The 27,936-nt window shown below is 46.5% G+C and overlaps 1 protein-coding gene across 1 annotated transcript in view; it reads right to left on the reverse strand.

The window, feature by feature from the left end:
- The window catches only part of SPG21 (SPG21 abhydrolase domain containing, maspardin), a 278,589-nt gene that overhangs the window by 123,603 nt on the left and 127,050 nt on the right, over positions 1-27,936 (reverse strand). Inside the window, exon 4 of the mRNA XM_069222818.1 lies at positions 14,428-14,508. Within this exon, the coding sequence (XP_069078919.1) occupies positions 14,428-14,508 (81 nt within the window). The remainder of the gene's footprint in view (positions 1-14,427; positions 14,509-27,936) is intronic.

Raw genomic sequence — 27,936 nt, forward strand, 5'->3', positions numbered from 1 at the left:
TCTAGTTAACGGCATCAGAGCCTGTGATAAATTCACAAAAGCAACATAGATTAGTTTGATAATAGATAAATAATACTTGTAGGTCCAATTACAGAACATGAATTATTGTTGTTGGTGGTTGCAATCTAGTTGCGTGGCTCTAAGCAATAGGATTCACCCCTCCAAACTTCAAACTTTGAATCTACTTCAATTATTATTGGTTTGAATCTGTATTAGCAAAGTAATACTCTAGTAGTAATTTTTCTAAATTTCCTCCAGTTATTCTTGCAGACAAATGGGTAATCCAATAACCCTCTGATGGCCTTTCCTGCAACTGTCTATGTTACAAAAGGCCAGAGAAATTGGATATCAGGTAAACAGGGCAGTAAGTCCAAGACATGCTCAAGATCCCTGCCATCCCACTCAAGAAGCATGGAGGCCGCCAAACCCTGCTGGCGGATCCATTTACCTGGCTCTATAGTGACTCCAATGCTTCACCCTCATATCACCTTCTGACTGCTCCTCCTCCATCACACCAGCTCCCCAGCAGGATTGTTGAACATTGGCTCAGCCGAGACAGGCACAGCCAGTGAGGAAGCAGAAAGGTCATGCAGTGGGTACAAGCACCCCAAATGCTTTTGCAGTGTTGGGTCAATCACAGCTCAATGAAAAGAGGCAGCTCCTCCTCCAAATACCACCAGGAGGGAAGGGGGACATTTGTAAGTAAACTGCAGACATCCACTATGGCAGTGTCCGCTTAAGAGGATCGCAGTTGCAGGGATATGGGGAACGTAATGCTCAGTCTGTAATACTCTCTAACATGAGGTGGATCCCATAGCGGCAAGTGTTGTCTGTGCAGAGCAAAGTGTCAACTTCTGAACTTATCTGCATTAATACTGCATGTTCCCCAAAGGCAGACCCCATTAGATGACAATATTGTAGAGTGGTGCATTTCTCCAGTTCCACTCCCAGCATGCCACACACAGTGGAATTGTTTCCACTCCACTTGTTCATATTTAAGTGACTTGCTTGTTTAACCCTAAACAAAGATCACTGGAAAAAAGTATTTGGCAGATGGACTGATGAGCTGAGTGCATATGTCGAATGAGGCTTATCTGTGAGAGATCAAAGGACACATTCTGAAGAGTTTGTATTCAGACTTAATTGAGAAGTTGGGTGATGGAAACTTCAAGCTAAATAAAAAAGAGTGCCCTCTGTGACTAACCAGACTTTGGTGGGCTGCAGCTTAGGAAAAATGTATATGAATGTCCTGTGTTTTGGTGGAGTGATTCCACTGAGAGAAAATATTTAATTTTTCGTCGACTTGTCAAACGTTACTAACTTAAATGTATGAGGCCTTGGATTTGGCAAACTCTGAAACCACTTGTTCAATGTCAAATGTTTGATAGACATTTTTCCTATAGGTGGTAATTTAGAGCACAGTGGGTGGAATGCCTAGGCTGCGAGGGTAACAGAGGCCCCCACCTCTGCTCACCCAATGCAGACAATTTGCCCCACCTAGCGTATTCTGCCACAATAGTGCCACATTATATGTGCTTTCTTCAGAAATGAATGTCTGCTTGGATGCCTTGTGATGATGACCAACTCTGCATTGTGTGCGTCTCAGACACAAACAAAAAAAAGATAATTATGCAATATGCAGGGGTATCCCTCTCTCTGCGCGATGGCCATTCTAAATACTCAGTCTCTAGAACATCTGTGTCAGAAGACCCACTTTAAAGAGGGAGGGCTTCATCAAGGAGACAACCTGTGATCTGCTGCCAATGACTCATCACCAATGGAGTGGTTCCCTCACCTCTAAATGGGGTGGGAAAATTGAAATTTACAGGTGGTGGGTCAGTTAGAAAATTTCAAAAGAGGGTAATGCTAAAGTTGCTGTGTATTCATCAACAGTTATTTAATACTAGAGCCCTTGAGAAGGACTGGATGTACTTCTGTGCAGAAAACAAATTGGAAGGTAGTCTAAAAATAAATGTGATACTGGTCTTCAGCCCAAGATCGAGCTGATGTGGGATAACATCCAGTGAGCTCCAGTGCCCCCAAGTAAGTGTTCAGGACAGCTGTGTTGTTGCGGCTTGCTGGCAAGGGACCCTCAAGACTGGAAAATTCATTGGGCTTTCTGAAATAAAGCGGGCTCTTCAGAGATACCCTTTTGGTATGATAAACATGATTATGTTGGCAGTCCAGAGTGGACTAAAATGCTATATCCATGACAGGACCTGATGCAGCTCAGACAAATGAGTAGCCCAGGGGAGGGGCCAGCGGGATTCCCTAGCAAAAAATAAATCATAGAAGACAGATGTAGGCAGACTGCTCCTACTCTGAATTGTGAACTCTGAGTTACTGGAACCTTCAATTCCCCGCTCCAACACACATGCAGGAATAAAAAACACAATTGAATAAAAATGTTGATGGACTGAACGATCTTCTGTAAGTGGTTGGTGATAGGCTACCTCTGGGTGAGCAATGCATGACCCACAAGATCCTAATGACACAGGAACAAGCACATAAGTAAGAGAAGATACTGGCCCTCTGAGCTTAGAAGAGTAATATGAAGTTCAATGGAAAGAGAGGTAAGCAAGAATGGTCCAGTCCTGAATAAACTTCCAGCACTACACTCCTCTTAGAATAACAAACAAAAAAGTTCCTCAGTAGTGCAAAGACCTGTAAAATAGGTCCCTAAGAAATAGTAGTCGCATATAAAAATGGAGAAGACATGGTGGAATAAAATATGTACAGCTGCTTATGGGGCTTATTGCCAGAGGGTTCTGACTTGAAATTGAAAAAACCTTTGGGGTTGAAAGAAGCACTGCTTAGGTCAATGAGAAGTTCAGGGATTTTCTTGCAAAGATGCCAGTATTTGGCTAATGGAGCAAATCATGCAACAAGCCAAATCCAAAGTAAATGTGGCAATCTGCGATACACAGATCACCTTGTACCAGGATCTGTCAGAGCCCATGCTACAGAAGCGAAGAGAATGTAACCTGTCATGCAGGAATCCAACAAACGATGCATTGGGCATCACCGGCTGTTGCTGTGAGGAATACAGTTCAGATTGATAGAAAGCTGTAATCGTAGGTACAGAGAAGGAGCCACAGGACTGCTCAACAGGGTTGAAGGTGGCACACTTAGGGACTTAACAGATCACAGAATAAGTCACTTATCTTCGGTAACTCTTTCTGGTGGATACTCTAATCAAAGAATCATCACCTTTAGAGTAATCCATGGTGCCAGACTGGATCAGGATATTCAAAGCAATTGCTCCTAAGCCCAGGTAGTGGCACCGTTAGACTACACAACAACCTTGTGCTGCCTTGGAAGTGATGACATATAGGCATCCCTGCGGCACACGGACATCAGTTCTGTCTTTCACACACCCCAATGTGGTTCAAACATGAAAACTTAGAGGTTATTTATCAGACATCCGTGCACACTTCAGAAAACAAGGAGAAGGGTTAGTAAACACTGTGGTTAAGTATCTACACTAGAAGGAAAATGTTACTTACCCAGTAAGCATCTGTTTGTGGCATTTATTGCTGTAGGTTCACAAGCTCTACATACTTCTGGTGCGGAGTGTTGCAAGTTGCTTTTTTTGTTTTGTTTTTAAAGTAGCATTTTCGATTCAAGGAATCAAATAACTCCTCTTTTTCAGTGATACTGAGCCCGAGCATCGACTCCTTTGTTAAATTGTTTTCCCGCAGGCGGGTGAGAAAACAAGTGAAGAGGTAGTATAAAGAAAGATGTCCATGCAAGTTAAACCACATATGTACAACTGTATACAAGAATAAAGTAACTGAAACCTCCACAGGCATCTGGGGAGGAGGGAGGGCGCATGTGAATCAACAGCACTACATGCCATAAACAGATGCTTACTGGGTAAGGAACATTTTGCGTTCAATGGCATGTGTGGCTGTAGATACACATGCTCTGCATAGACTGTAAAGCAGTCCATCCATAAAAGCGGTGGATAGCCTGTGGGAGTTGCAGTTGACTGGAAAAGTGTTAGTAGGACAGCTTTGCCTACATTGGCTTGCTGATGTGCTAGTACGTCCACACAGTAACACTTTCTAAATGTATGTGGTGTAGACCATGTACCTGCCTTACAAATGTTAGCTATAGGTATGTTTCCAAGGTAAGCGACAGTGGTTCCTTTCTTCCTAATAGAATGTGCTCTAGGAGTAACAGGTAACCATCTCTTTGCTTTAGCAAGTTTGCATACACTTTACTATCCATCTTGCTATGCTGTTTTTGGATACTAGACTGCCGTTGTGAGGAAGTGAAAAAGCTACAAAGAGGTGTTTAGTTTTCCTGAAATCTTTGGTTCTGTCAATGTAAAACATAAGTGCTCCTTTTAACATCTAAAGTGTGTAGAGCTCTTCCCGCAATTAAGTCAGGCTGTGAAAAACAGACAGCTAGTTCAACTTATTGGTTGATATGGAATTGGGAAACCAATTTAGGAAGGAACTTCGGGTTTGTGAGAAGTACCACCTTGTCCCTATGGATCTGGAAGAAAGGTTCTTCCAAGATTAGGGCCTAGAGCTCACTAACACATCTGAGTGACTTGATAGCGACTAAAATCGCCACTTTTAAAATAAGATACTGAAGAGGGCATGAATGAAGTGGCTCAAAAGGAGGGCCCATAAGCCTGGTAATACTGAGATTCCAGGACGGTGCAGGAGGCACTCTGGGTGGAATAACGATTTTAGGGCCTTACATGAAAGCTTTAATGACTAGGATTCTGAACAAGGAAGTATGTTATTTGTTCTGTAGATATGCAGCTATAGCTGAGAGATGTTAACAAATGGAAGTGTAAGTTAAATTTGATATCTGCAAGTGTAGCAAATAACCAAGAATGTCCTGGACAGTAGGTTTAATGGGATTAAAACATTTGGGTTAGCAGTAGCATACAAAACATCTCCATTTTGCACAATAACATGCTCTGGTTGTGGGTCTACGAGCTTTCCTGAGAATGTCCATACATTTCGCAGGCACTCCTACGTAACCAAACTCTATGACTTCTGGAGCCATATCGCAAGGTTGAGAGACTTGGGGTCTCAATGTCCGATATGTACTTGACTATGAGCGAGAAGGTCTGGCCTGTTGCGGAGCTTCTTGTGAGGAACTACTGAGAGGTCCAGAAGTGTGGTGAGAACCAGTGTTGACGCACCCAAGTGGGAGCTACCAGGATTATGGAGGGAGATGTCTGTCTGATCTTCTGAACCAGAAATAGAATGAGAATCCAGAAAAGGCAGCCCTTTCAATAGGCTGGTGGTTTTCCACCATTGCAGAGAGCCGTGAATATGGTGGTTTAACAACACTAAATCCTCCCGGTGACACTGTGACAGACCACTGACGTGACACACTGCTGTAGGGGATGCATGTGGAGTCTGGCATGGGGAACATTGGCAATGCAGGATGCCATCATCCCTAACAGGCGCATGATAACCCTGACTGTGTCCGCTTGATTCTTTTGAAACTGGGGGAGAAGAGAATGAAAACTCTTAACTCGGGCCAGATTGGGATATGCTAGCACCAGCTGTGCACTGGGAATAGCTCCTAGATAGGGCTGTATCTGAAGATGTTGTAAATGGGATTTCATAAAGTTGATTGTGAATCCCTGTGTGTGAAGCAGTACCACTGTCATCCGAGTGTGATATTGGCACTGTAGGAGTGTGTTGGCTTTGATGAGCCAGTTGTCTAGAAAAGGGAACACGTATATGTTTTGCCTTCTGAAATGTGCGGCGACTATTGCTAAGCACTTTGTGAAGACTCCGGAAGCAGTCGCGACTCGAAAAGGCAGGAGTTTGAACTGGAATGTTTGACTGCAACCACAAATCTTAGGTATTTTTGGCGTGAAGGGTGGATGTGGCTATGGAAGTAGGAGTACTTTTCCATCTAGGGCCGTCATAAAGTCGTCTTGTTGTAGAAGCAGAATAACATCTTGAAGAGTAACCATGACAAAGTGTTCTGAGAGAACGTAGTGGTTTAATGGTCAGAGATCCAGAATAGACCTGAGAGAGTCACCTTATTTGGGAATGAGAAAGTATAGGGAATATACTCCTGTTCATTGCTACTGTACGGGGACAGGCTTGATGGCCCCTTTGTGAAGAAGGGACTGAACTTTGTGTTTAAGAAGTGTGAGATGCTCCTGGAAAGATCTGTGAGTGAGGGGGCAATTCTTGGAGGAATGGTAAGAAGCACCAGACAATAACCATGTTGGATTATGGAAAGGACCAATTGTTCCATGGTGATGATGACCCATTGTGGATGAAGGTTTTGAAGTCAGCCCGACCGGTGTGGAGTGGGCAGGGGGAAGACTGAGGTAGTCACTGCTTTGCAGAGGAATTAGAGCCTCGGGTGGCATTGCTCTTACCTCTGCCTTGGTTGTTACTGCCTATATAGGCTCTGCTGAAGAAACCCTTAGAATATGAGGTTGAAGGCTTCCTGGGCAGGGAAGTAGATGCCTCTGAGGTTGCGGATCTGCAACCACCTCTGAATGTGGGCTGCCAAAAAGTGCCACTTTGTGAGGGGGACTGAAACACACCCATGGCTTTTGAGGAGTCATGATATTTGTTCAACTTCTCAATGGTGTAGTCCACTTTAGAGCCGAAAAGGTGCTCCTTGTCGAAGGGCATATTGAGCACCGCCTGCTGGACCTCCGGTTTGAGCTCACAGCATCAAAGCCATGCGTGGATCCTTTTTAACACACTAGTGTTAATACTGCGTGCAGCTGTGTCTGCAGCATCTAGGTCACCGTGGATAGAATTATTTGTGATTGTTTGCCCCTCAGCAACAATCTGCCATCCTCTTTCGGCGCTCACCTGGGAGAAACTGGAGGAGCACCTCCATCTCATCCCCATGAGCCCAGTTATATCTCACTACCAAGGAGTGTGAATTGTCGATACACCAATGATTGGCTGCCTGGGCAGCCACCCTTTTTCTGGTGACATCCAGCTTTTTACTCTCCTTATCTGGAGGAGGAGAGTCCCCCTGTGGCCTGACTATTGGCTCTTTTCCGTGCTGCTGTAGTTACTATGGAGTCTGGAGGGCCCCGATTCATAGTGATCACTGGAAGCATATTTATGTTTCTTGTCTACTCTGGGGTGATAACCCTAGAGTGGACAGGTTCTTTAAAAATGTTGTCTGCGTGGCCAAGGGCATATGTGTATGGAAGTAAGGGTATTAAATAGGAAGTACGGTTCGATTGGGTCCCTATGCAGCTCAATATTATGGAAGGTGGCTGCACAAGCTGCTACCTGTTGATAGGATGTGCTATCCTCTGGTGGGGAGGGTTATGCGGGGTACAAATCTGGGTCGGTGGTCAACGTGGGATAAGGGTTGTAAGTGTCCCATGAATCGGAGTCCTGCTGTGCCCACACTCCAATCTTCCCCAATGTATAAAGGGGATCTCTGGAGTGTAAAGCATCCTGCAGTAGGTGAGGGAGGTGAAGGAGGAAGGGTGAGAGATGGAGGAGAAGCAGAGGGTGGAAGAAGAGTAGAAGGTGGAGGAGGAAGAGGTGTTGAAGGCTTGGTAGGTGTGGAGGAAGCCTTGTCCTTAGTAATCTTCACTGGAGGTGGAGAAGTGTCCAAAACCTATAGGAAGGATAATTTCCTGTTGAAAAGTACAGTATGGGAAGCAATAATGCGCCCTGTACCCTCCTGAATATAGAGGTGGCCCTGTTGAGCATACATGGTCTCCAAAATGGGCTCCACAGGTGAAAGCGTAGCTAAAGACTTTTGCTACGAAGATCTTGGGTCTGTGGTTTTCAGCATCAAAGATTTTGGTCAGTGCACTTTGCTCAACACTGAGGTGGATGTGGTAGCTGTTCGGGTTCGTGCCGAAGTTCAGAGTAAAGTGTCTCAGACAGAGGTGCCGGAGGTCGAAGCCGAAGACAGTGTTTTGGTCTTAGCAATTTTCGGAGCCGAGACAGAGGGCAGGGCAATCAAAACAGTTTTTTGCAACCGACCATGGCCTCGTGGCAGTCCGGTGACCTCTAGCAGGGACTTTTTAACAGTGTTAAGATGGGTAGGAGGAGCCACAGCACTCACAGCTGTGAAGATGTCACCTCGTGGCATTTGATGTCAGACTGGATGTCGGAGTCCTGAATGGAGAAGGCCTCCTCTTGTTCCGGCTCCTCTTGGGCGTGTTCTTCCCCAAAGATGCCTGGGGTGTCACCTGGACTCTTGTCACCATCTACAACTGACGAGCACTTCGGTTCCGAAGGGTCTTCTCGGCTGGAAGGATTTGCAGGCATCGCAAGTAGCTTCTTAGTGATCGGGGGAAGAGGCACAGGTTACACACCAGATGTTGGTCGGTGTGGGGGAACTTCAAGTGGCACCGAGGATACAAACGAAATGGTATCTGTTTTATCAGTTCAGAATACTCTTTGGTGCCGTGTGGTGAGTTAGGCCTGAAAGCGGGGGAGGTCACCCCAGAGGGCGCGCGGTCAGTCCCTGGACCGATGAGAGGACACTAACGCAAAGATGGGAATACGCGATCAAGAAACAATACAGTTTTTAAGGAGAAGATGGAAGGAAAGATTTTCAACTGGAGTGAGTCAAAAGACAGAACAAAGACCCACACATTCAAACCAGATGGCGGAGAGAAAATAATCTAACAATGTCCCCATGCAGTCAATCCCCATGCACAGTATCACCAAGAAGGAGGAGTCACTCACTCCTGTGACTCGAAAATGCTTCTTCAAAGAAAAACAACTTGCAACACTCTGGACCTAACACTAGATGGCATGAGCATGCAGCGCATGTGTACCTACAGCCACACATGCCATCAAACAGAGTGTTACTGGCGGTAAGTAAATTGTTATTCTGATGGATACTAGCAGATTCCTCATCTCTAGAAGAGATACCAAGCAGTACACTCCAAAAGGAGGAGGGGCTGAGAAGTGAACTAATATCAAAATGTTCTACAGAACTGACTGGGCAAAGTGACCCTCTCTGTGGACTTGACTATCAGTGTAATAGAGCTTGGTGACTATGCACGGGTGCTCATGTAGCAGCCTGGCAGATGCCTAAGACAGACACACTAATCACCAATGCCGTAGATGCAGCTTTGGGCTGAAATGAGCACACAGGTCCTCTGGGGGTCCTTCTTGGTAGGGGAACAGGAAGATTTTATGCACAAAATGATCCACTTGCAGAGGGTCTGTTTTTGCATCGTCTTCCCTTTCTTAGCAGCTTCAAAGTCCATGAGGAACTGGTCATCTACACAGTATGCCTTTATGTACTCATTGTGAAAAGTGAGCACTCTCTTTGATCAAGCCAATGGAGCCTCTCCTCTTTAAAGGGATGTGGTGGAGAAAAAAAGGCAGGGTAACGGTAGAAAGGCAGAAAGGAGGCCCAGATTCTCAGCATCAATTTGTCAGAACAGTAAGTGGTGTATGAAGGTTGCACTGGCAGTGCCTGCAGCTCACTGGCATGCTGTCCAAGTATTGACAATCAGGAACAACCATCTTGATGATAAGGAGCCACAAAAGAACAATTATGCATCGGCTCGAATGGAGTGCATACCAGAAACGCAAGGACCAAATTGAGGTCCCATCAAGGTACAATGAAGGACAAGTTAACTATTTTAAAAACCTAATCACAAAAGGTGACTTGAATAAATAAGGCTGTCTAGACCTACTTGAAAAGCTAGAAAGGGCTGACACAACCTTTCAATGTGCTCACAGAAAAGCCTTGCTGCCCACGGATAAAAACAAACAAAAATCTGATGCCTTAGCCTGTAAGAGATCAAGATGACAGTCCTCACACCAAGACACAAATTCTTCCCACGCCCCAAATAGATGAAATCAGGCAAGGCGTTTCTGGGCACGAGAATCACATCCACTACTTCAGTTGACCAAATGAAGCTGCTCATATATCACTGATAAATCTCCACTCATAGAGGTATAGATTGATTTGAGTGCAGGACTTTGCCTTGTGGGTGAATCAGAAAGTCCTCCTAAAAAGGAGGAGGAATTGGCAGGCAAATGCTCAGGCTCAACAGATCGATGTACTACAATTTCCTGCCCAGTCAGGAGCTATGAAAATTACTATGGCTTGGTCTGTCCAAACTACCACAGGGATAGGAGAGGTACCAGTGGGAATGCATACAGCAGGCCTGTGATCCACTGCAGAGAGAACATGTCCCTTTAGGACCATCTTTTCAGATACTCCAGTGCACAATATTCTCAACACTGCACGTTCTCATTGTGATTTAAAAGATCTAGCAAAGGCAAGCTCCACTGGTCTCAGATGTCTCGTGCCACACCTACCCCCACCCTAACTGAAGACACTATTTATAGTCTGCCATCAAGCGTCTACTGAGTTACTCATTCTGGCATTTAGAGAACCTGTAAGGTGACTGGCTACCAGGGAGTCCCTTCTCACTTCAACCACCTTCAAAGAAAAGCATCTGCTGCACAAGATCCAAAGCACCATGACACTCTGCTTGTTGCAATAAAGCATTACAGTCTTGCTGTCCATCAGGATCTGCACCTGCCTTCCATTGATGGATGGTAGGAAAGGTGGAGGGGGGTTCCAGGAGGTTAATACGAAGCTGTCGCTCCACAGATCCCTGGTATCCACCTCTCCAGATGACCTCCCAGACCACAGTTGATGCAGCAGTCATCACGGTCAGCCCTTGGAGGGCTATGGACAGTAGCTTACACAGAGAAAGCAGGTGTCCTACTGGCCACCACTTAAGATCCTGGACTGCCTCCTTCAAGATGCAGACCTTCCCAACCCAGCGACGATGCATCTGCCACTACTGTCAACACTGAGTGGGGTAGGGAGAGTGGGCTTCTTCAGAACAATCTGATGCCTACTGGCCACTGCTGAAGATTCTCGGCTGTCTCTTTCGAGAAGCAGATGTTGTGAGACAGACAGCCTCTGTGATGTGCCATCATACACAAGGGACCAGGTGAATGCATGAGGACTATAACCCAAGAAGTTTCAGAACCATCCTTACCGACACCCAGCAATAAGACCGAAACACTGGCATCATATCCTGGGTTTTCCAAAACATGCTGCAGGGTGTTAAGAGGAGGTGGAAAAAATGCTACCCAAGGAGGCGTCTGAACCTTCAGCCACCACCACGTTCGGGAGAGCTGCGAAAAGTCCAAACCAGCTGCTGAACAGGCGGTGAGTTCATCGGCCAGACCACACCTCTAAACTTTCTGAACTGCAGGAATAAAAGCTGGCCAATGAAAGAAAGCCTAGAGAGTGGAATTTAACATAGCTGTCTTTGAAACTTTAGTGCCAAGATGACCTATTCTCCAAAGAGCTTGAATCCATCGAAGGGCATCTTGTGTTCCACAACAGAGCTTTGCTTCCTACTCTCTGATCACCTTCAAGTGCATCAGGATGTACCTGTAGCACAACTTCAAATCATGACTGGAACCGAGGCACCACAAGCAAGCGTTATGTGGATCCATGATGGACATCTGCATTTTTGCAGTCATGGTCTGATTTAAAACCTGTCAAAGTGGCAAGGGTGGGGGGCATTTTCCCTGCACACATCTTCATTCTTTTTGCCACTAGTAGACTAAACTAAGCATCCACGTGGAAGGGGTACAAAAAGAAAGGAACTACTAGGATGCAGAGGGTGGGTACACCTCTATGCTACTCCACACCATCACTTCCAGGGCATCACAAGGCTGTCACAGAGTTGTACGGCACTACCTACTAACAACTGCTTTAAAAACCAGAATCTAATCTGGAAATTGGGATTTTTCTAATGGTGAGGAATCTGAGGTGATAAATATACATCAGACGCATACCACTCATGTCATCAGAACTGAACTACGCAGACCTGATTTCTGTCCCCCACAGTAATGGATAATGCCACAGTGGAAAAGAAAAAAAGTGTGTTTTGTCAAACATCCTCCAAGGAAATATTTATTGCTTTTGAAGATGGAAGCAATGGAAGCTGAGAGAAAAACTACTGGAGTAACTTCATGTTTAATTGTAGAAACACGGTCTACTGTCTTAAAGTTGTAGTGCAGATGAGCCTAGTGCCAATCTGCACTTCTTTCCCTACTTCCGATTCCTGCTACCAGCAGCAGCTGACTCTCATGAGGCATGCTTTGGTTTCAAAAGTAGTTCACAAGAAAATGTTTTCCAATCCCTATAAAATGCATTAGCATTTCAAAAGATAGGATGTTGTATTTTGGGGATTACAGGCATCAAAATGCAAGGTTCTATGTACTCAGAGTGCCAATTACTGGGTCAAGGACCATGAAGTCTAGCTTAATCTCTAAATTGAGGGATGTGGCCAAAAGCCCATGAACTGCTTAGGTTGCTTAGACAGTGAAGGAATTTAGCTCTAGTTCCAAAAATGAGCACTTCCCTTTGAAGTTTTATTTGAAAAGCTTGTTGGTACCCAAGTACCTAAAGTCTTGCTTCTGGAATTGTCCATTCACGAAGTACTCACAAGTGCATGTACTGGATTTCCCCAACTCAACGCTTGGGTGAGGACTGTGCCTCAGCGACCATCGATCAACTCCAGCACAACATTCCAGCAACTGCCAATCTTCAGGTAAAAAACACTGGTTTTGTAGGAGTCTCCTGCCACGTACTACCTTAAGTCAACCATTAAGAAAAATCCAAGGCAGAGGGAGGGGAAATACTAAGAAAGTTCAATGAGAATGAAAATTTAAGATAAAAGTCCTTCCTGAAGACAGAGAAAGCTGAAGAATAAAAGCACTGCCCAAAAGGGGGAGGGCACCAGCAAAGGTAAACCTAGAATTCAACCTGGCCAGATTGGCTGTTTGTGTCAAACAGGTAAAGGCTTGAGTTCAAAGAGGGACATTTGGAAGTGGGTAATGTAATGGATAGCATACATTTTTTAAAAAAAGCTTTTGTTTTCAATTCCAAACTTTTTGAGAAACACGTAGACCAAGGCAAAAACATTTGGATATTAAGAAATTTAACGTAATTTTGCAGAGTAGCTTTGATCCAGTTGTTTAAACATGGTGAATCATTGTCTATGTTATATAATCCACAGTAGGTGTTGTGTCCTGGTAGAGATACAGAGTCAGTCCTTATGGTGGTGTATTACAACATCACAGTGATCATGATCTGGGACAAACTGACATTTTGTTCCTTCTCTCACCGGCCTTTAATACCTTGGACCAAATGCTTCTGTTTGATTGATTCAGGACTGTAGCAGGGGTTTCAAAGCTTGCATTCCTCTTGGCCAATCGTCAGAGGAGAGTTATATTGGACATATTTGTATTGGAACAGAATCCATTTTAAGAGGGAAAACCACTTACTTGCACAATGTTCAATATTCATAAGCTGTTGGTTCATCAAAGTTTGCAATTTCACACCTATGCAGATGCCAGGAAGGCGATCATCAAAAAGGCTGTGCATAGGACACATTCAGATTTCACACAATCTAGAGAGTCAATCATTCTCTACCATGGCCAAACAAGTTGACATTTTACAGTGAAATACTTGCTGTCATTCAAACCACAAGTTAGGAGAAGCCCATGCTGTCAAAGTAAAAGATGCCTGGTGTACAACTTACTCTGCCTACGACTACCCAGGGAAAGGTGATTGTGAGTGCTGTAGCCTATTTAAAAAATTTCCACAAAATTACTACTCTCCGTTGCCGTTTTTTTTGGTTAATAGTGCCAAACTATTATAGGGAACAAGTTGTATTACTTTTATGACATAAAAGCAGATATTTTCAGTTGCAACTCCTCAACCAACAAATTATTCAAAATCAGACTGTATTTAGTTCTCTATTAAAAAACATAGGCCTCTAATTTTGCAGCAAATGCATTTCCTACTAGCACAATTATGTATTACCTTTAAGATGCTTGATGAACTCAGCAGGATTCTCCCCCAAAAAATCATAGTGAGGATCAGACCCTACAAACCAGTGAATTCTCTCTGCTCATCGACAAGCTGGCACTAGTTGCTTGGAAGTTAAAGCAGACCAGGACAAAAGGAAGGAGTAGAAGAGCAGGGATACGTTTTTACCAACCAAATAACTACTATTAGAAATGTGTAAGGTTTCTAGCTATATAACAAAGATGAAGATTTTTTTGGTTGCTGACCTCTTTCTGTTTGTTAGTTTCAGCATTGGGATTCCTTAACAGGCCTTGGATGTTTTATAGTGTTTCTTCCAAACAACTCCCCAGGATTACAGGTAGACGTTTGGCAAAGTATATATCAGGATTATTGTGCTGGTGACCTTGAAACAACCTACAAAAAATATGTTTTGAAAAAGACCTCTAAACTGACCAGCCCCACTAAACCAAAAAAAAAAAAAAAAAACTAACTTCACTGCTAAGAATGGGTCAAGGGGTCAGGACACTGCAACTGTGCATTCCTAGCCAAGCAGAAAGACTAAAATAAGCTTCTATAAATCAAAGGTCAAAAAGGATATGTATCCATTCTTAATTTTGGTGAACTCACTCTGTCCAAGTGCAAGTCATCAAGTAACTTTCTGAATCCATCGCAAAACTCCAAGTGGTCCCAGTACACTGGATACTGCAACTGAAGACAAAAATAAATAATCTGGTTAATAAGAAACCTTTTACACTACCTTTGGAATCCCTAATAAGAAAGAAAGAAACAGCAAACAGCACAAGGATTTATTTTATGTTAATTACAGTAAGGTTATTTTACTGTGTTAGTAAACAGTAAAAAACTGTACAACACAAACTATCAAATGGTACATAAAAGTATGATTAACCTCAGATGGGACTGAGCTATGCCAACTGTATTATGACACAGGATGCTGCCACCAACACTAGCGGCAGCAGAGCCCTAGTGGTAGCCAAGGAGGAACCTGGGTTCTAACTGGCAGTGGAGGCTTAAAGGGACTGCATGGGGACATAGTCCACTATTTAAAGTCTTCTCACTTAAGTCCAGCAGCTAGAGCTCAAACATTCTTGCACTAAATTAAATGTTGTTTTGTCAGATACAACAGAGGACTCTGTTGTATCTACTCCTTTGGGAATGTCAGCTTGAACAGCAGGGCAACACAGGACTCTACTATTACGGAGACCTTTCACACATACTGCACTGCTTGTTCTGGCAATTACTACCTAGAGATTCAGTACTACACATATGCCTACAATCACACATTCTTGTGATACTAATGCAGTTCTAGCCCATGGCCAGTAAATTGCCAGACTTTGTTGGATACTTACAGGTGTACGAGAGCAAACTGGCTATGCCTCTAGGACAGTAAAAAAGGAGATCACTTGTGAATGATACCAAAGACACCTACTGGAACTAATGTTTTATTGATGATTCTGTGGACCAATGTCTTGAGTCAGTTATTATAGTACACAATTTGGTCTCTTTTGGTTAAAGAACATTCTTTGAAAATGGAGGCCTCTGATCTCCACCTCTCCCAAATGTTCGCCCAACCCAGAAGTGATGCTTCTTTCACTACTGTTAGATCTGGTTGGGTAAGGGAGAGGGGTCTGCTGCTGACCCAACTGCAGATTTTTAATCACTACTGAAAATATTATGCAGTGCCCTCCGAGATCTGGACCATGTTGGAGAGATTCCCCGGATACTGCATCCACTGGATCTTCAGGTGTGGCATCTGGAGGTCACCGGCGATGAAACTGCTCTGTCTAGTGAGTCAGTCATGTCCAGCCCACAATGAATGAGAAGCTTAGCTGCATCTCTTCCGTCAGCAATAGCTTGGGGGAGTATGGCTCAGGCCTTCTCCAAGAACATAGACAGGACCTTCCCAATCTCAGTCCCAGAGTGAGTGGAAGTATCAACTCAAAAGGCACACTGTTTTCACCATGGAAGAAAACATCATCTTGCCTAAGGTATCCAGCCTCTTGGGTTATCTGTCAGGTGGAGTGGTAGGGTATGCGCCAGGGCTAAGCTTGGAAGTGGAGGGTTGCACCACCAAGCTCTCCGTGGTAGAGTGTTGGGTAAGCAAGTTAGGGTCCTCTTGGGCAGGGAAATGGCGGAGGGCAATTGTCCTGTTCGCAGGAGCCCCTGCGCAGGGCATGAACCAGGCCCTGAGCAGGTTGTCCATAGGGGCTTCATTAAATGTTCTGAAGTGGTGGCTCCCAGCAGAAGTACCTCCATCAAGATATCAGTCTTGATCGTCACAGAGGGCACTGAAACATCAGGACCTCAGCCGTCCTCACCACCACCACCGCAAATGAGGCTCCTTCCTAGCCATGGTGAGAGGAGAGACCAAGCCAGTACATGGGGAGGTGTCCAGTCCACTGGCATCCGCCAAAGCCTCACACCAGGTGTCCTCATTGGGGTTTAAGGGCTGTTATTCATAAGGGTCCAGAGGTCCCTCCAAATCTTCCAAGTCCAACCCCACAGGAATAGGGCTCAGGTGCCAGCCTTGAGGGAATAGCTCCAGTCAGCGCCGAGTCGGCATCAGATGAAACCCATTCAGCTCCCTGTCTTGGATATGAATGGGGCGTTGCCGCAACGGGGATATCAGCAATAGGTCCAGCGCTAGGGAAGGTCGAGGTGGCTCGACCGGTGCCAGTCTGGATCTGTCCATAGATCCAAGGGGCCCAACTGGCACCAGGGGCAAACCTGCCGGTGGCAAATCACTAGGGGCCCCTCCCGAAACTATGGGGCCTGAGGGTGCACCAGCAATGATGGGCCACCCAAATATGAGGTGCATAGCCTCAAAAATATTGCAGAGTTGGGAGGGGGTCGCTCTGGGAAAATCGGGGAGGTGCGGAAACAGCCCAGGCACAACCGCAGAGCCAGACCTCGAATGCTGATGTTCCCTCATCTCACCTGATTGCTTTAATGGATGGGCGAAGTAGCAGACCTTTTGGACTTCTTGTTCTTCTTTTTCTTGGGGACCTTACCTGAATGGGACGACTTTGCCGAAGATTGGTAGCTCAACGACTGATCCCTGGACCTTCCTCTTGACCGGGATCGAGACTATTGCAGCATTGCACGTCGACCTGCAAGGAGCTTGAGGGAGTGCTCCCTCAAGGCCTTGGGGTGCGACAATCAAGGCAAGTATTGGAATTGTGATCACGCGCTAGACATCAGAGGCAGACAAGGTGTGGGTCAGTCTTCCTCCTAGACATCCCTGCCACAACAGGAAACAATGCCTCAAAAAATGATTGGACAAAAGGTCTAAAAAAAACTCAGTCAGTCAAAAAGTGACTGGGATAGCGCTTTTGATCTGCGCTGGCTGGCGCAAAAAAGAAAGAACTGATGTCAGGGCGCTGGGGATGTGCGTGTATACCACCGTGCATGTCACTTCTGGTGTGGAGCCGAACAACGCCACCTACTGGCTCGCAGGGGTACTGCTTATGGAAATTTTCTGGATCCAATCCAACACCTGGGGATGATTATAAGTTAAGTAATCTGAGGCTAGAAGTCTATATCAGATTGGAATGATATCCTCAGCAGGAACTATTTTAAGATTTTTACTTCAGAAACACGTTTTCTGATAGAGACTCTAAACTGCAGATTCCTTACTTTAGAATACTTCCCAGGCGTCAGACTGGATCTGGAAAGACCTCCGCTGCCCTCTTAACCATGGCAAAGGACGCACTTTTTGTGGTGGGGCCTGAGTGGGGAGACTAACCCAGAGTCTGGTGAAGTGCCCAGCCCACTAGTGTCCCCCAACTACTCATACTAGTTTTCCTCTCAAAATGATTGGGCTATGTCATCAGAAAGGTTAGATGGCCCTATGGAAAGCATCCTCCTTAAACGGGCCACAAAATAGAGGCTCTGTGTCTGGTTCAAGGGATTGTCGTTGGTCAATCGCTGCCAGTCTCGACCTTGGACTGGGACGATGCTCTGCCGCCTCCGAGTCAAAGAGGACAATACCTTTCAGACTCCTTGTGTGGCGTTAGGTACATCGGCAATGGCGTCGAGAGACCAGGGCCTGGCATGGGCAGAGGAGCCGTGATAAGGCTAGGGGGTGAATCCGAGGGGGTCAGACTGGCACCAGGTGAGGGCCCACCGACAGCGGTGCAGGTGGGACACCTCTATGCTCTTGACCTTGCCCAAGCATCATTAAACTATTCAAGCTGGGCAAAAGTCCCTCTGGCTCTGAGAAACTTGGGAAGATGCAAGAAGGGGTCTGCGCTGCTTCAACTTCTTTTTTGGACGTAGCCGACTGCGACTATGAGGAGAAACAGTTGCATAAACGGCTTTAGGAGTGGGCCCAAGATTGTCCACAGGACAAGATCATCCTTGAGAGCGGGAACGACATTGAGACTTACGTGCCATGAGGAGCTTCAGCAATCTCTTCCAAATCACCTTTGGGTGCATAGACTGGTAGTCAGGAAAGGATTTGGCTTTGTGGCCCGAACCCAAACAAAGACCTTGTGGGGATGAGTCACAGATATCAGCCTCTGGCATTCCCTGCAGGCTTAAAACCTATTGGTTTCAGAGGGAACATGCCCCTAGCACACGGAAAACAATTTTGTGAAAAAGACAGGACAAAAGTCAGGAAAAAGTTGATCAAAAAGTGACTGAGGTAGCTCTTGGATCTGCAACTGCTGGTGCGGAAACAAAGGAACTGGTGCTTAAAAGCGGATTTCTGAAATTAAAAAAATATCAATGAAGACATGACTACAAGCTTTCGCTCTTCTTAGGAAGCAAAAACAACAAACTACATTCCAGAGGTTGAGGGCAACCTGGACTTAATCTCTTGGAGTTTCCGAATCGGCTCCATATCATCCTACACTGAGCTTGGGTAAGACTTGAGGTGGTGCTGTTGGATGACAATATGCCACCCCTTGTATCACTAAGATATTGAACAAATTGCTGACTGGCCTCCAACACCTCTTCGTTTCCCAAAGCCTATGAGTTGGGTCACACTGAAGGCACTGATAACTGCCCCAGTCTTGGACGTTGCCCCCAGTGTGAATCAGGGTACATCAAGGGGTACATTTGACATTTAGCTTACCCTGGGTGAGCACCATGAGAGCAATTCCAGCAGTGATCGTCAAATGTGGATGGTCAGGGCAGAGCCCAACCAGGATAAGTCAGAGTCACAGGGACTTCTCTCTATCAGGCTCATCAATGAACCTTTGCTTGGTCTGCGAACCTGATGCACATGAGGCTGTCAATGTGTCCCAAAAAATGACACCCCTAATTTCTGCACACCAAAAGAGAGGGCCAAGTTATTTCCTGCATAAAACAAATACAACGGTTGGTGTAGGAAGTTGGCTCTGTATGTGCTATTTCAAAGTAAGGAATAGCATGCACAGAGTCCAAGGGTTCCCCTTAGAGGTAAAATAGTGGTAAAAATAGATAATACTAATGCTCTATTTTGTGGTAGTGTGGTCGAGCAGTAGGCTTATCCAAGGAGTAGTGTTAAGCATTTGTTGTACATACACATAGACAATAAATGAGGTACACACACTCAGAGACAAATCCAGCCAATAGGTTTTGTTATAGAAAATATCTTTTCTTAGTTTATTTTAAGAACCACAGGTTCAAATTTAACATGTAATATCTTGTTTGAAAGGTATTGCAGGTAAGTACTTTAGGAACTTTAAATCATAAAAATTGCATGTATACTTTTCAAGTTATTGACAAATAGCTGTTTTAAAAGTGGACACAGTGCAATTTTCACAGTTCCTAGGGGAGGTAAGTATTTGTTAGGTTAACCAGGTAAGTAAGACACTTACAGGGTTCAGTTCTTGGTCCAAGGAAGCCCACCGTTGGGGGTTCAGAGCAACCCCAAAGTCACCACACCAGCAGCTCAGGGCCGGTCAGGTGCAGAGTTCAAAGTGGTGCCCAAAACACATAGGCTAGAATGGAGAGAAGGGGGTGCCCCGGTTCCGGTCTGCTTGCAGGTAAGTACCCGCGTCTTCGGAGGGCAGACCAGGGGGGTTTTGTAGGGCACCGAGGGGGACACAAGCCCACACAGAAATTTCACCCTCAGCAGCGCGGGGGCGGCCGGGTGCAGTGTAGATACAAGCGTCGGGTTCGCAATGTTAGTCTATGAGAGACCTCGGGATCTCTTCAGCGCTGCAGGCAGGCAAGGGGGGGGTTCCTCTGGGAAACCTCCACTTGGGCAAGGGAGAGGGACTCCTGGGGGTCACTTCTCCAGTGAAAGTCCGGTCCTTCAGGTCCTGGGGGCTGCGGGTGCAGGGTCTCTCCCAGGCGTCGGGACTTAGGATTCAAAGAGTCGCGGTCAGGGGAAGCCTCGGGATTCCCTCTGCAGGCGGCGCTGTGGGGACTCAGGGGGGACAGGTTTTGGTACTCACAGTATCAGAGTAGTCCTGGGGTCCCTCCTGAGGTGTTGGATCTCCACCAGCCGAGTCGGGGTCGCCAGGTGCAGTGTTGCAAGTCTCACTCTTCTTGCGGGGAGCTTGCAGGGTTCTTTCAAGGCTGCTGGAAACAAAGTTGCAGCCTTTCTTGGAGCAGGTCCGCTGTCCTCGGGAGTTTCTTGTCTTTTCGAAGCAGGGGCAGTCCTCAGAGGATGTCGAGGTCGCTGGTCCCTTTGGAAGGCGTCGCTGGAGCAGGATCTTTGGAAGGCAGGAGACAGGCCGGTGAGTTTCTGGAGCCAAGGCAGTTGTCGTCTTCTGGTCTTCCTCTGCAGGGGTTTTCAGCTAGGCAGTCCTTCTTCTTGTAGTTGCAGGAATCTAATTTTCTAGAGTTCAGGGTAGCCCTTAAATACTAAATTTAAGGGCGTGTTTAGGTCTGGGGGGTTAGTAGCCAATGGCTACTAGCCCTGAGGGTGGGTACACCCTCTTTGTGCCTCCTCCCAAGGGGAGGGGGTCACAATCCTAACCCTATTGGGGGAATCCTCCATCTGCAAGATGGAGGATTTCTAAAAGTCAGAGTCACCTCAGCTCAGGACACCTTAGGGGCTGTCCTGACTGGCCAGTGACTCCTCCTTGTTGCTTTCTTTGTTCCCTCCAGCCTTGCCGCCAAAAGTGGGGGCCGTGGCCGGAGGGGGCGGGCAACTCCACTAAGCTGGAGTGCCCTGCTGGGCTGTGACAAAGGGGTGAGCCTTTGAGGCTCACCGCCAGGTGTTACAGCTCCTGCCTGGGGGAGGTGTTAGCATCTCCACCCAGTGCAGGCTTTGTTACTGGCCTCAGAGTGACAAAGGCACTCTCCCCATGGGGCCAGCAACATGTCTCTGGTGTGGCAGGCTGCTGGAACTAGTCAGCCTACACAGACAGTCGGTTAAGTTTCAGGGGGCACCTCTAAGGTGCCCTCTGGGGTGTATTTTGCAATAAAATGTACACTGGCATCAGTGTGCATTTATTGTGCTGAGAAGTTTGATACCAAACTTCCCAGTTTTCAGTGTAGCCATTATGGTGCTGTGGAGTTCGTGTTTGACAGACTCCCAGACCATATACTCTTATGGCTACCCTGCACTTACAGTGTCTAAGGTTTTGTTTAGACACTGTAGGGGTACCATGCTCATGCACTGGTACCCTCACCTATGGTATAGTGCACCCTGCCTTAGGGCTGTAAGGCCTGCTAGAGGGGTGTCTTACCTATACTGCATAGGCAGTGAGAGGCTGGCATGGCACCCTGAGGGGAGTGCCATGTCGACTTACTCGTTTTGTCCTCACTAGCACACACAAGCTGGCAAGCAGTGTGTCTGTGCTGAGTGAGAGGTCTCCAGGGTGGCATAAGACATGCTGCAGCCCTTAGAGACCTTCCTTGGCATCAGGGCCCTTGGTACTAGAAGTACCAGTTACAAGGGACTTATCTGGATGCCAGGGTCTGCCAATTGTGGATACAAAAGTACAGGTTTAGGGAAAGAACACTGGTGCTGGGGCCTGGTTAGCAGGCCTCAGCACACTTTCAATTGTAAACATAGCATCAGCAAAGGCAAAAAGTCAGGGGGCAACCATGCCAAGGAGGCATTTCCTTACACAACCCCCCCCCAAACGAAAGAGGATGAGACTAACCTTTCCCAAGAGAGTCTTCATTTTCTAAGTGGAAGAACCTGGAAAGGCCATCTGCATTGGCATGGGCAGTCCCAGGTCTGTGTTCCACTATAAAGTCCATTCCCTGTAGGGAGATGGACCACCTCAACAGTTTAGGATTTTCACCTTTCATTTGCATCAGCCATTTGAGAGGTCTGTGGTCAGTTTGAACTAGGAAGTGAGTCCCAAAGAGGTATGGTCTCAGCTTCTTCAGGGACCAAACCACAGCAAAGGCCTCCCTCTCAATGGCACTCCAACGCTGCTCCCTGGGGAGTAACCTCCTGCTAATGAAAGCAACAGGCTGGTCAAGGCCATCATCATTTGTTTGGGACAAAACTGCCCCTATCCCATGTTCAGAGGCATCAGTCTGCACAATGAACTGCTTAGAATAATCTGGAGCTTTTAGAACTGGTGCTGAGCACATTGCTTGTTTCAGGGTGTCAAAGGCCTGTTGGCATTCCACAGTCCAGTTCACTTTCTTGGGCATTTTCTTGGAGGTGAGTTCAGTGAGGGCTGTCACAATGGATCCATATCCCTTCACAAACCTCCTGTAATACCCAGTCAAGCCAAGGAATGCCCTGACTTGAGTCTGGGTTTTTGGAGCTACCCAGTCCAGAATAGTCTGGATCTTGGGTTGGAGTGGCTGAACTTGGCCTCCACCTACAAGGTGGCCCAAGTAAACCACAGTTCCCTGCCCTATCTGGCATTTGGATGCCTTGATAGAGAGGCCTGCAGATTGCAGAGCCTTCAAAACCTTCTTCAGGTGGACCAGGTGATCCTGCCAGGTGGAGCTAAAGACAGCAATATCATCAAGATAAGCTGTGCTAAAGGACTCCAAGCCAGCAAGGACTTGATTCACCAACCTTTGGAAGGTGGCAGGGGCATTCTTTAAACCAAAGGGCATAACAGTAAACTGATAATGCCCATCAGGTGTGGAGAATGCGGTTTTCTCTTTTGCTCCAGGTGCCATTTTTATTTGCCAGTACCCTGCTGTCAAGTCAAAGGTACTTAAGAATTTGGCAGCACCTAATTTATCTATGAGCTCATCAGCTCTTGGAATTGGATGAGCATCTGTCTTGGTGACAGAATTGAGCCCTCTGTAGTCCACACAAAACCTCATCTCTTTCTTTCCATCTTTGGTGTGAGGTTTGGGGACTAAGACCACTGGGCTAGCCCAGGGGCTGTCAGAGCGCTCAATTACTCCCAATTCCAGCATCTTGTGGACTTCCACCTTGATGCTTTCCTTAACATGGTCAGACTGTCTAAAGATTTTGTTTTTGACAGGCATGCTGTCTCCTGTGTCCACATCATGGGTACACAGGTGTGTCTGACCAGGGGTTAAGAAGAAGAGTTCAGGAAACTGTTGTAGGACTCTCCTACAATCAGCTTGCTGTTGGCCAGAGAGGGTGTCTGAGTAGATCACTCCATCTACTGTGCCATCTTTTGGGTCTGATGACAAAAGATCAGGGAGAGGTTCACTCTCTGCCTCCTGATCCTCATCTGTTACCATCAACAGATTCACATCAGCCCTGTCATGGAAGAGCTTAAGGCGGTTCACATGGATCACCCTCTTGGGGCTCCTGCTTGTGCCCAGGTCCACCAGGTAGGTGACCTGACTCTTCCTTTCTAGCACTGGGTAAGGGCCACTCCATTTGTCCTGGAGTGCCCTGGGAGCCACAGGCTCCAGAACCCAGACTTTCTGCCCTGGTTGGAACTCAACCAGTGCAGCCTTTTGGTCATACCAAAACTTCTGGAGCTGTTGGCTGGCCTCAAGGTTTTTGGTTGCCTTTTCCATGTACTCTGCCATTCTAGAGCGAAGGCCAAGTACATAGTCCACTATGTCCTGTTTAGGCTCATGAAGAGGTCTCTCCCAGCCTTCTTTAACAAGGGCAAGTGGTCCCCTTACAGGATGACCAAACAGAAGTTCAAAGGGTGAGAACCCTACTCCCTTCTGTGGTACCTCCCTGTAAGCGAAAAGCAGACATGGCAGGAGGACATCCCATCTCCTTTTGAGTTTTTCTGGGAGCCCCATGATCATGCCCTTTAATGTCTTGTTGAATCTCTCAACTAAGCCATTAGTTTGTGGATGGTAAGGTGTAGTGAATTTATAAGTCACTCCACACTCATTCCACATATGTTTCAGGTATGCTGACATGAAGTTGGTACCTCTGTCAGACACCACCTCCTTAGGAAAACCCACTCTGGTAAAGATACCAATGAGGGCCTTGGCTACTGCAGGGGCAGTAGTCGACCTAAGGGGAATAGCTTCAGGATACCTGGTAGCATGATCCACTACTACCAGGATATACATATTTCCTGAGGCTGTGGGAGGTTCTAGTGGACCAACTATGTCCACACCCACTCTTTCAAAGGGGACCCCCACCACTGGAAGTGGAATGAGGGGGGCCTTTGGGTGCCCACCTGTCTTACCACTGGCTTGACAGGTGGGGCAGGAGAGGCAAAACTCCTTAACCATGTTGGACATATTGGGCCAGTAGAAGTGGTTGACTAGCCTCTCCCACGTCTTGGTTTGTCCCAAATGTCCAGCAAGGGGAATGTCATGGGCCAATGTTAGGATGAACTCTCTGAACAGCTGAGGCACTACCACTCTCCTAGTGGCACCAGGTTTGGGGTCTCTGGCCTCAGTGTACAGGAGTCCATCTTCCCAATAGACCCTATGTGTTCCATTTTTCTTGCCCTTGGACTCTTCAGCAGCTTGCTGCCTAAGGCCTTCAAGAGAGGGACAGGTTTCTTGTCCCTTACACAGCTCCTCCCTTGAGGGTCCCCCTGGGCCTAAGAGCTCAACCTGATAAGGTTCAAGCTCCAAAGGCTCAGTTCCCTCAGAGGGCAGAACTTCTTCCTGAGAAGAGAGGTTCCCTTTCTTTTGCTGTGTTGCAGTTGGTTTCCCAACTGACTTTCCTTTCCTCTTGGTAGGCTGGGCCATTCTTCCAGACTCCAGCTCTACTTGTTCACCCTGTGCCTTGCATTGTGCTCTTGTTTTCACACACACCAGTTCAGGGATACCCAGCATTGCTGCATGGGTTTTTAGTTCTACCTCAGCCCATGCTGAGGACTCCAGGTCATTTCCAAGCAGACAGTCTACTGGGATGTTTGAGGAGACCACCACCTGTTTCAGGCCATTGACCCCTCCCCATTCTAAAGTAACCATTGCCATGGGATGTACTTTTCTCTGATTGTCAGCGTTGGTGACTGTGTAAGTTTTTCCAGTCAGGTATTGGCCAGGGGAAACCAGTTTCTCTGTCACCATGGTGACACTGGCACCTGTATCCCTCAGGCCCTCTATTCTAGTCCCATTAATTAAGAGTTGCTGTCTGTATTTTTGCATGTTAGGCGGCCAGACAGCTAGTGTGGCTAAATCCACCCCACCCTCAGAAACTAGAGTAGCTTCAGTGTGGACCCTGATTTGCTCTGGGCACACTGTTGATCCCACTTGGAGACTAGCCATACCAGTGTTACCTGGATGGGAGTTTGGAGTGGAACCTTTCTTGGGACAGGCCTTGTCTCCAGTTTGGTGTCCATGCTGTTTACAGCTATGACACCAGGCCTTTTTGGGATCAAAGTTTTTACCCTTGTACCCATTGTTTTGTGAAGAGGCTCTGGGCCCACCCTCCTGTGCAGGTTTTTGGGGGCCTGTAGAAGACTCTTTACTATTTTTAGTTTTGGTTGTCTCATCACCCTTCCCCTGGGGAGTCTTTGTGACCCCTTTCTTTTGGTCACCCCCTGTTGAAGTCTTGGACACCCTTGTCTTGACCCAATGGTCCGCCTTCTTTCCCAATTCTTGGGGAGAAATTGGTCCTAGGTCTACCAGATGCTGATGCAGTTTATCATTGAAACAATTACTTAACAGGTGTTCTTTCACAAATAAATTGTACAGCCCATCATAATTACTTACACCACTGCCTTGAATCCAACCATCTAGTGTTTTCACTGAGTAGTCTACAAAGTCAACCCAGGTCTGGCTCGAGGATTTTTGAGCCCCCCTGAATCTAATCCTATACTCCTCAGTGGAGAATCCAAAGCCCTCAATCAGGGTACCCTTCATGAGGTCATAAGATTCTGCATCTTGTCCAGAGAGTGTGAGGAGTCTATCCCTACACTTTCCTGTGAACATTTCCCAAAGGAGAGCACCCCAGTGAGATCTGTTCACTTTTCTGGTTACACAAGCCCTCTCAAAAGCTGTGAACCATTTGGTGATGTCATCACCATCTTCATATTTAGTTACAATCCCTTTAGGGATTTTCAACATGTCAGGAGAATCTCTGACCCTATTTATGTTGCTGCCACCATTGATGGGTCCTAGGCCCATCTCTTGTCTTTCCCTCTCTATGGCTAGGATCTGTCTTTCCAAAGCCAATCTTTTGGCCATCCTGGCTAACTGGATGTCCTCTTCACTGGGGCTATCCTCAGTGATTTCAGAGGTGTTGGTCTCTCCTGTGAGGGAACCAGCATCTCTGACTATTATTTTTGGAGTCAGGGTTTGAGGGACCCTGTTCTCCCTAGATAGAACTGGTAGGGGGGAATTTTCCTCCAAGTCACTATCCTCTTCCTCTGAGTTGCCACCCTCAGAGGGGTTGGCCTTTTCAAACTCTGCCAAGAGCTCCTGGAGCTGTATTTTGGTAGGTTTGGGGCCCATTGTTATTTTCTTTATTTTACAGAGTGACCTTAGCTCCCTCATCTTAAGATGGAGGTAAGGTGTGGTGTCGAGTTCCACCACAGTCACATCTGTGCTAGACATTTTGCTTCTAAAAGTTGGAATACTTTTTAGGAATCTAAAACTGGTTCTAGAATCTAATTCAAACTTTTACAAACTTTTAAACTCTAAAAGAAATGCTAAACAGGATCTAACACAAGGCCCTAGCAGGTCTTTTAAGAATTTAGAAAACTTTTCAAATTGCAAAAATCTATTTCTAATGACAATTTTGGAATTTGTCGTGTGATCAGGTATTGGCTGAGTAGTCCAGCAAATGCAAAGTCTTGTACCCCACCGCTGATCCACCAATGTAGGAAGTTGGCTCTGTATGTGCTATTTCAAAGTAAGGAATAGCATGCACAGAGTCCAAGGGTTCCCCTTAGAGGTAAAATAGTGGTAAAAATAGATAATACTAATGCTCTATTTTGTGGTAGTGTGGTCGAGCAGTAGGCTTATCCAAGGAGTAGTGTTAAGCATTTGTTGTACATACACATAGACAATAAATGAGGTACACACACTCAGAGACAAATCCAGCCAATAGGTTTTGTTATAGAAAATATCTTTTCTTAGTTTATTTTAAGAACCACAGGTTCAAATTTAACATGTAATATCTTGTTTGAAAGGTATTGCAGGTAAGTACTTTAGGAACTTTAAATCATAAAAATTGCATGTATACTTTTCAAGTTATTGACAAATAGCTGTTTTAAAAGTGGACACAGTGCAATTTTCACAGTTCCTAGGGGAGGTAAGTATTTGTTAGGTTAACCAGGTAAGTAAGACACTTACAGGGTTCAGTTCTTGGTCCAAGGTAGCCCACCGTTGGGGGTTCAGAGCAACCCCAAAGTCACCACACCAGCAGCTCAGGGCCGGTCAGGTGCAGAGTTCAAAGTGGTGCCCAAAACACATAGGCTAGAATGGAGAGAAGGGGGTGCCCCGGTTCCGGTCTGCTTGCAGGTAAGTACCCGCGTCTTCGGAGGGCAGACCAGGGGGGTTTTGTAGGGCACCGGGGGGGACACAAGCCCACACAGAAATTTCACCCTCAGCAGCGCGGGGGCGGCCGGGTGCAGTGTAGATACAAGCGTCGGGTTCGCAATGTTAGTCTATGAGAGACCTCGGGATCTCTTCAGCGCTGCAGGCAGGCAAGGGGGGGGGTTCCTCGGGGAAACCTCCACTTGGGCAAGGGAGAGGGACTCCTGGGGGTCACTTCTCCAGTGAAAGTCCGGTCCTTCAGGTCCTGGGGGCTGCGGGTGCAGGGTCTCTCCCAGGCGTCGGGACTTAGGATTCAAAGAGTCGCGGTCAGGGGAAGCCTCGGGATTCCCTCTGCAGGCGGTGCTGTGGGGG

The sequence above is a fragment of the Pleurodeles waltl genome, chromosome 3_1 (assembly GCF_031143425.1).
Source record: "Pleurodeles waltl isolate 20211129_DDA chromosome 3_1, aPleWal1.hap1.20221129, whole genome shotgun sequence".
Lineage (NCBI taxonomy): Eukaryota > Metazoa > Chordata > Amphibia > Caudata > Salamandridae > Pleurodeles > Pleurodeles waltl.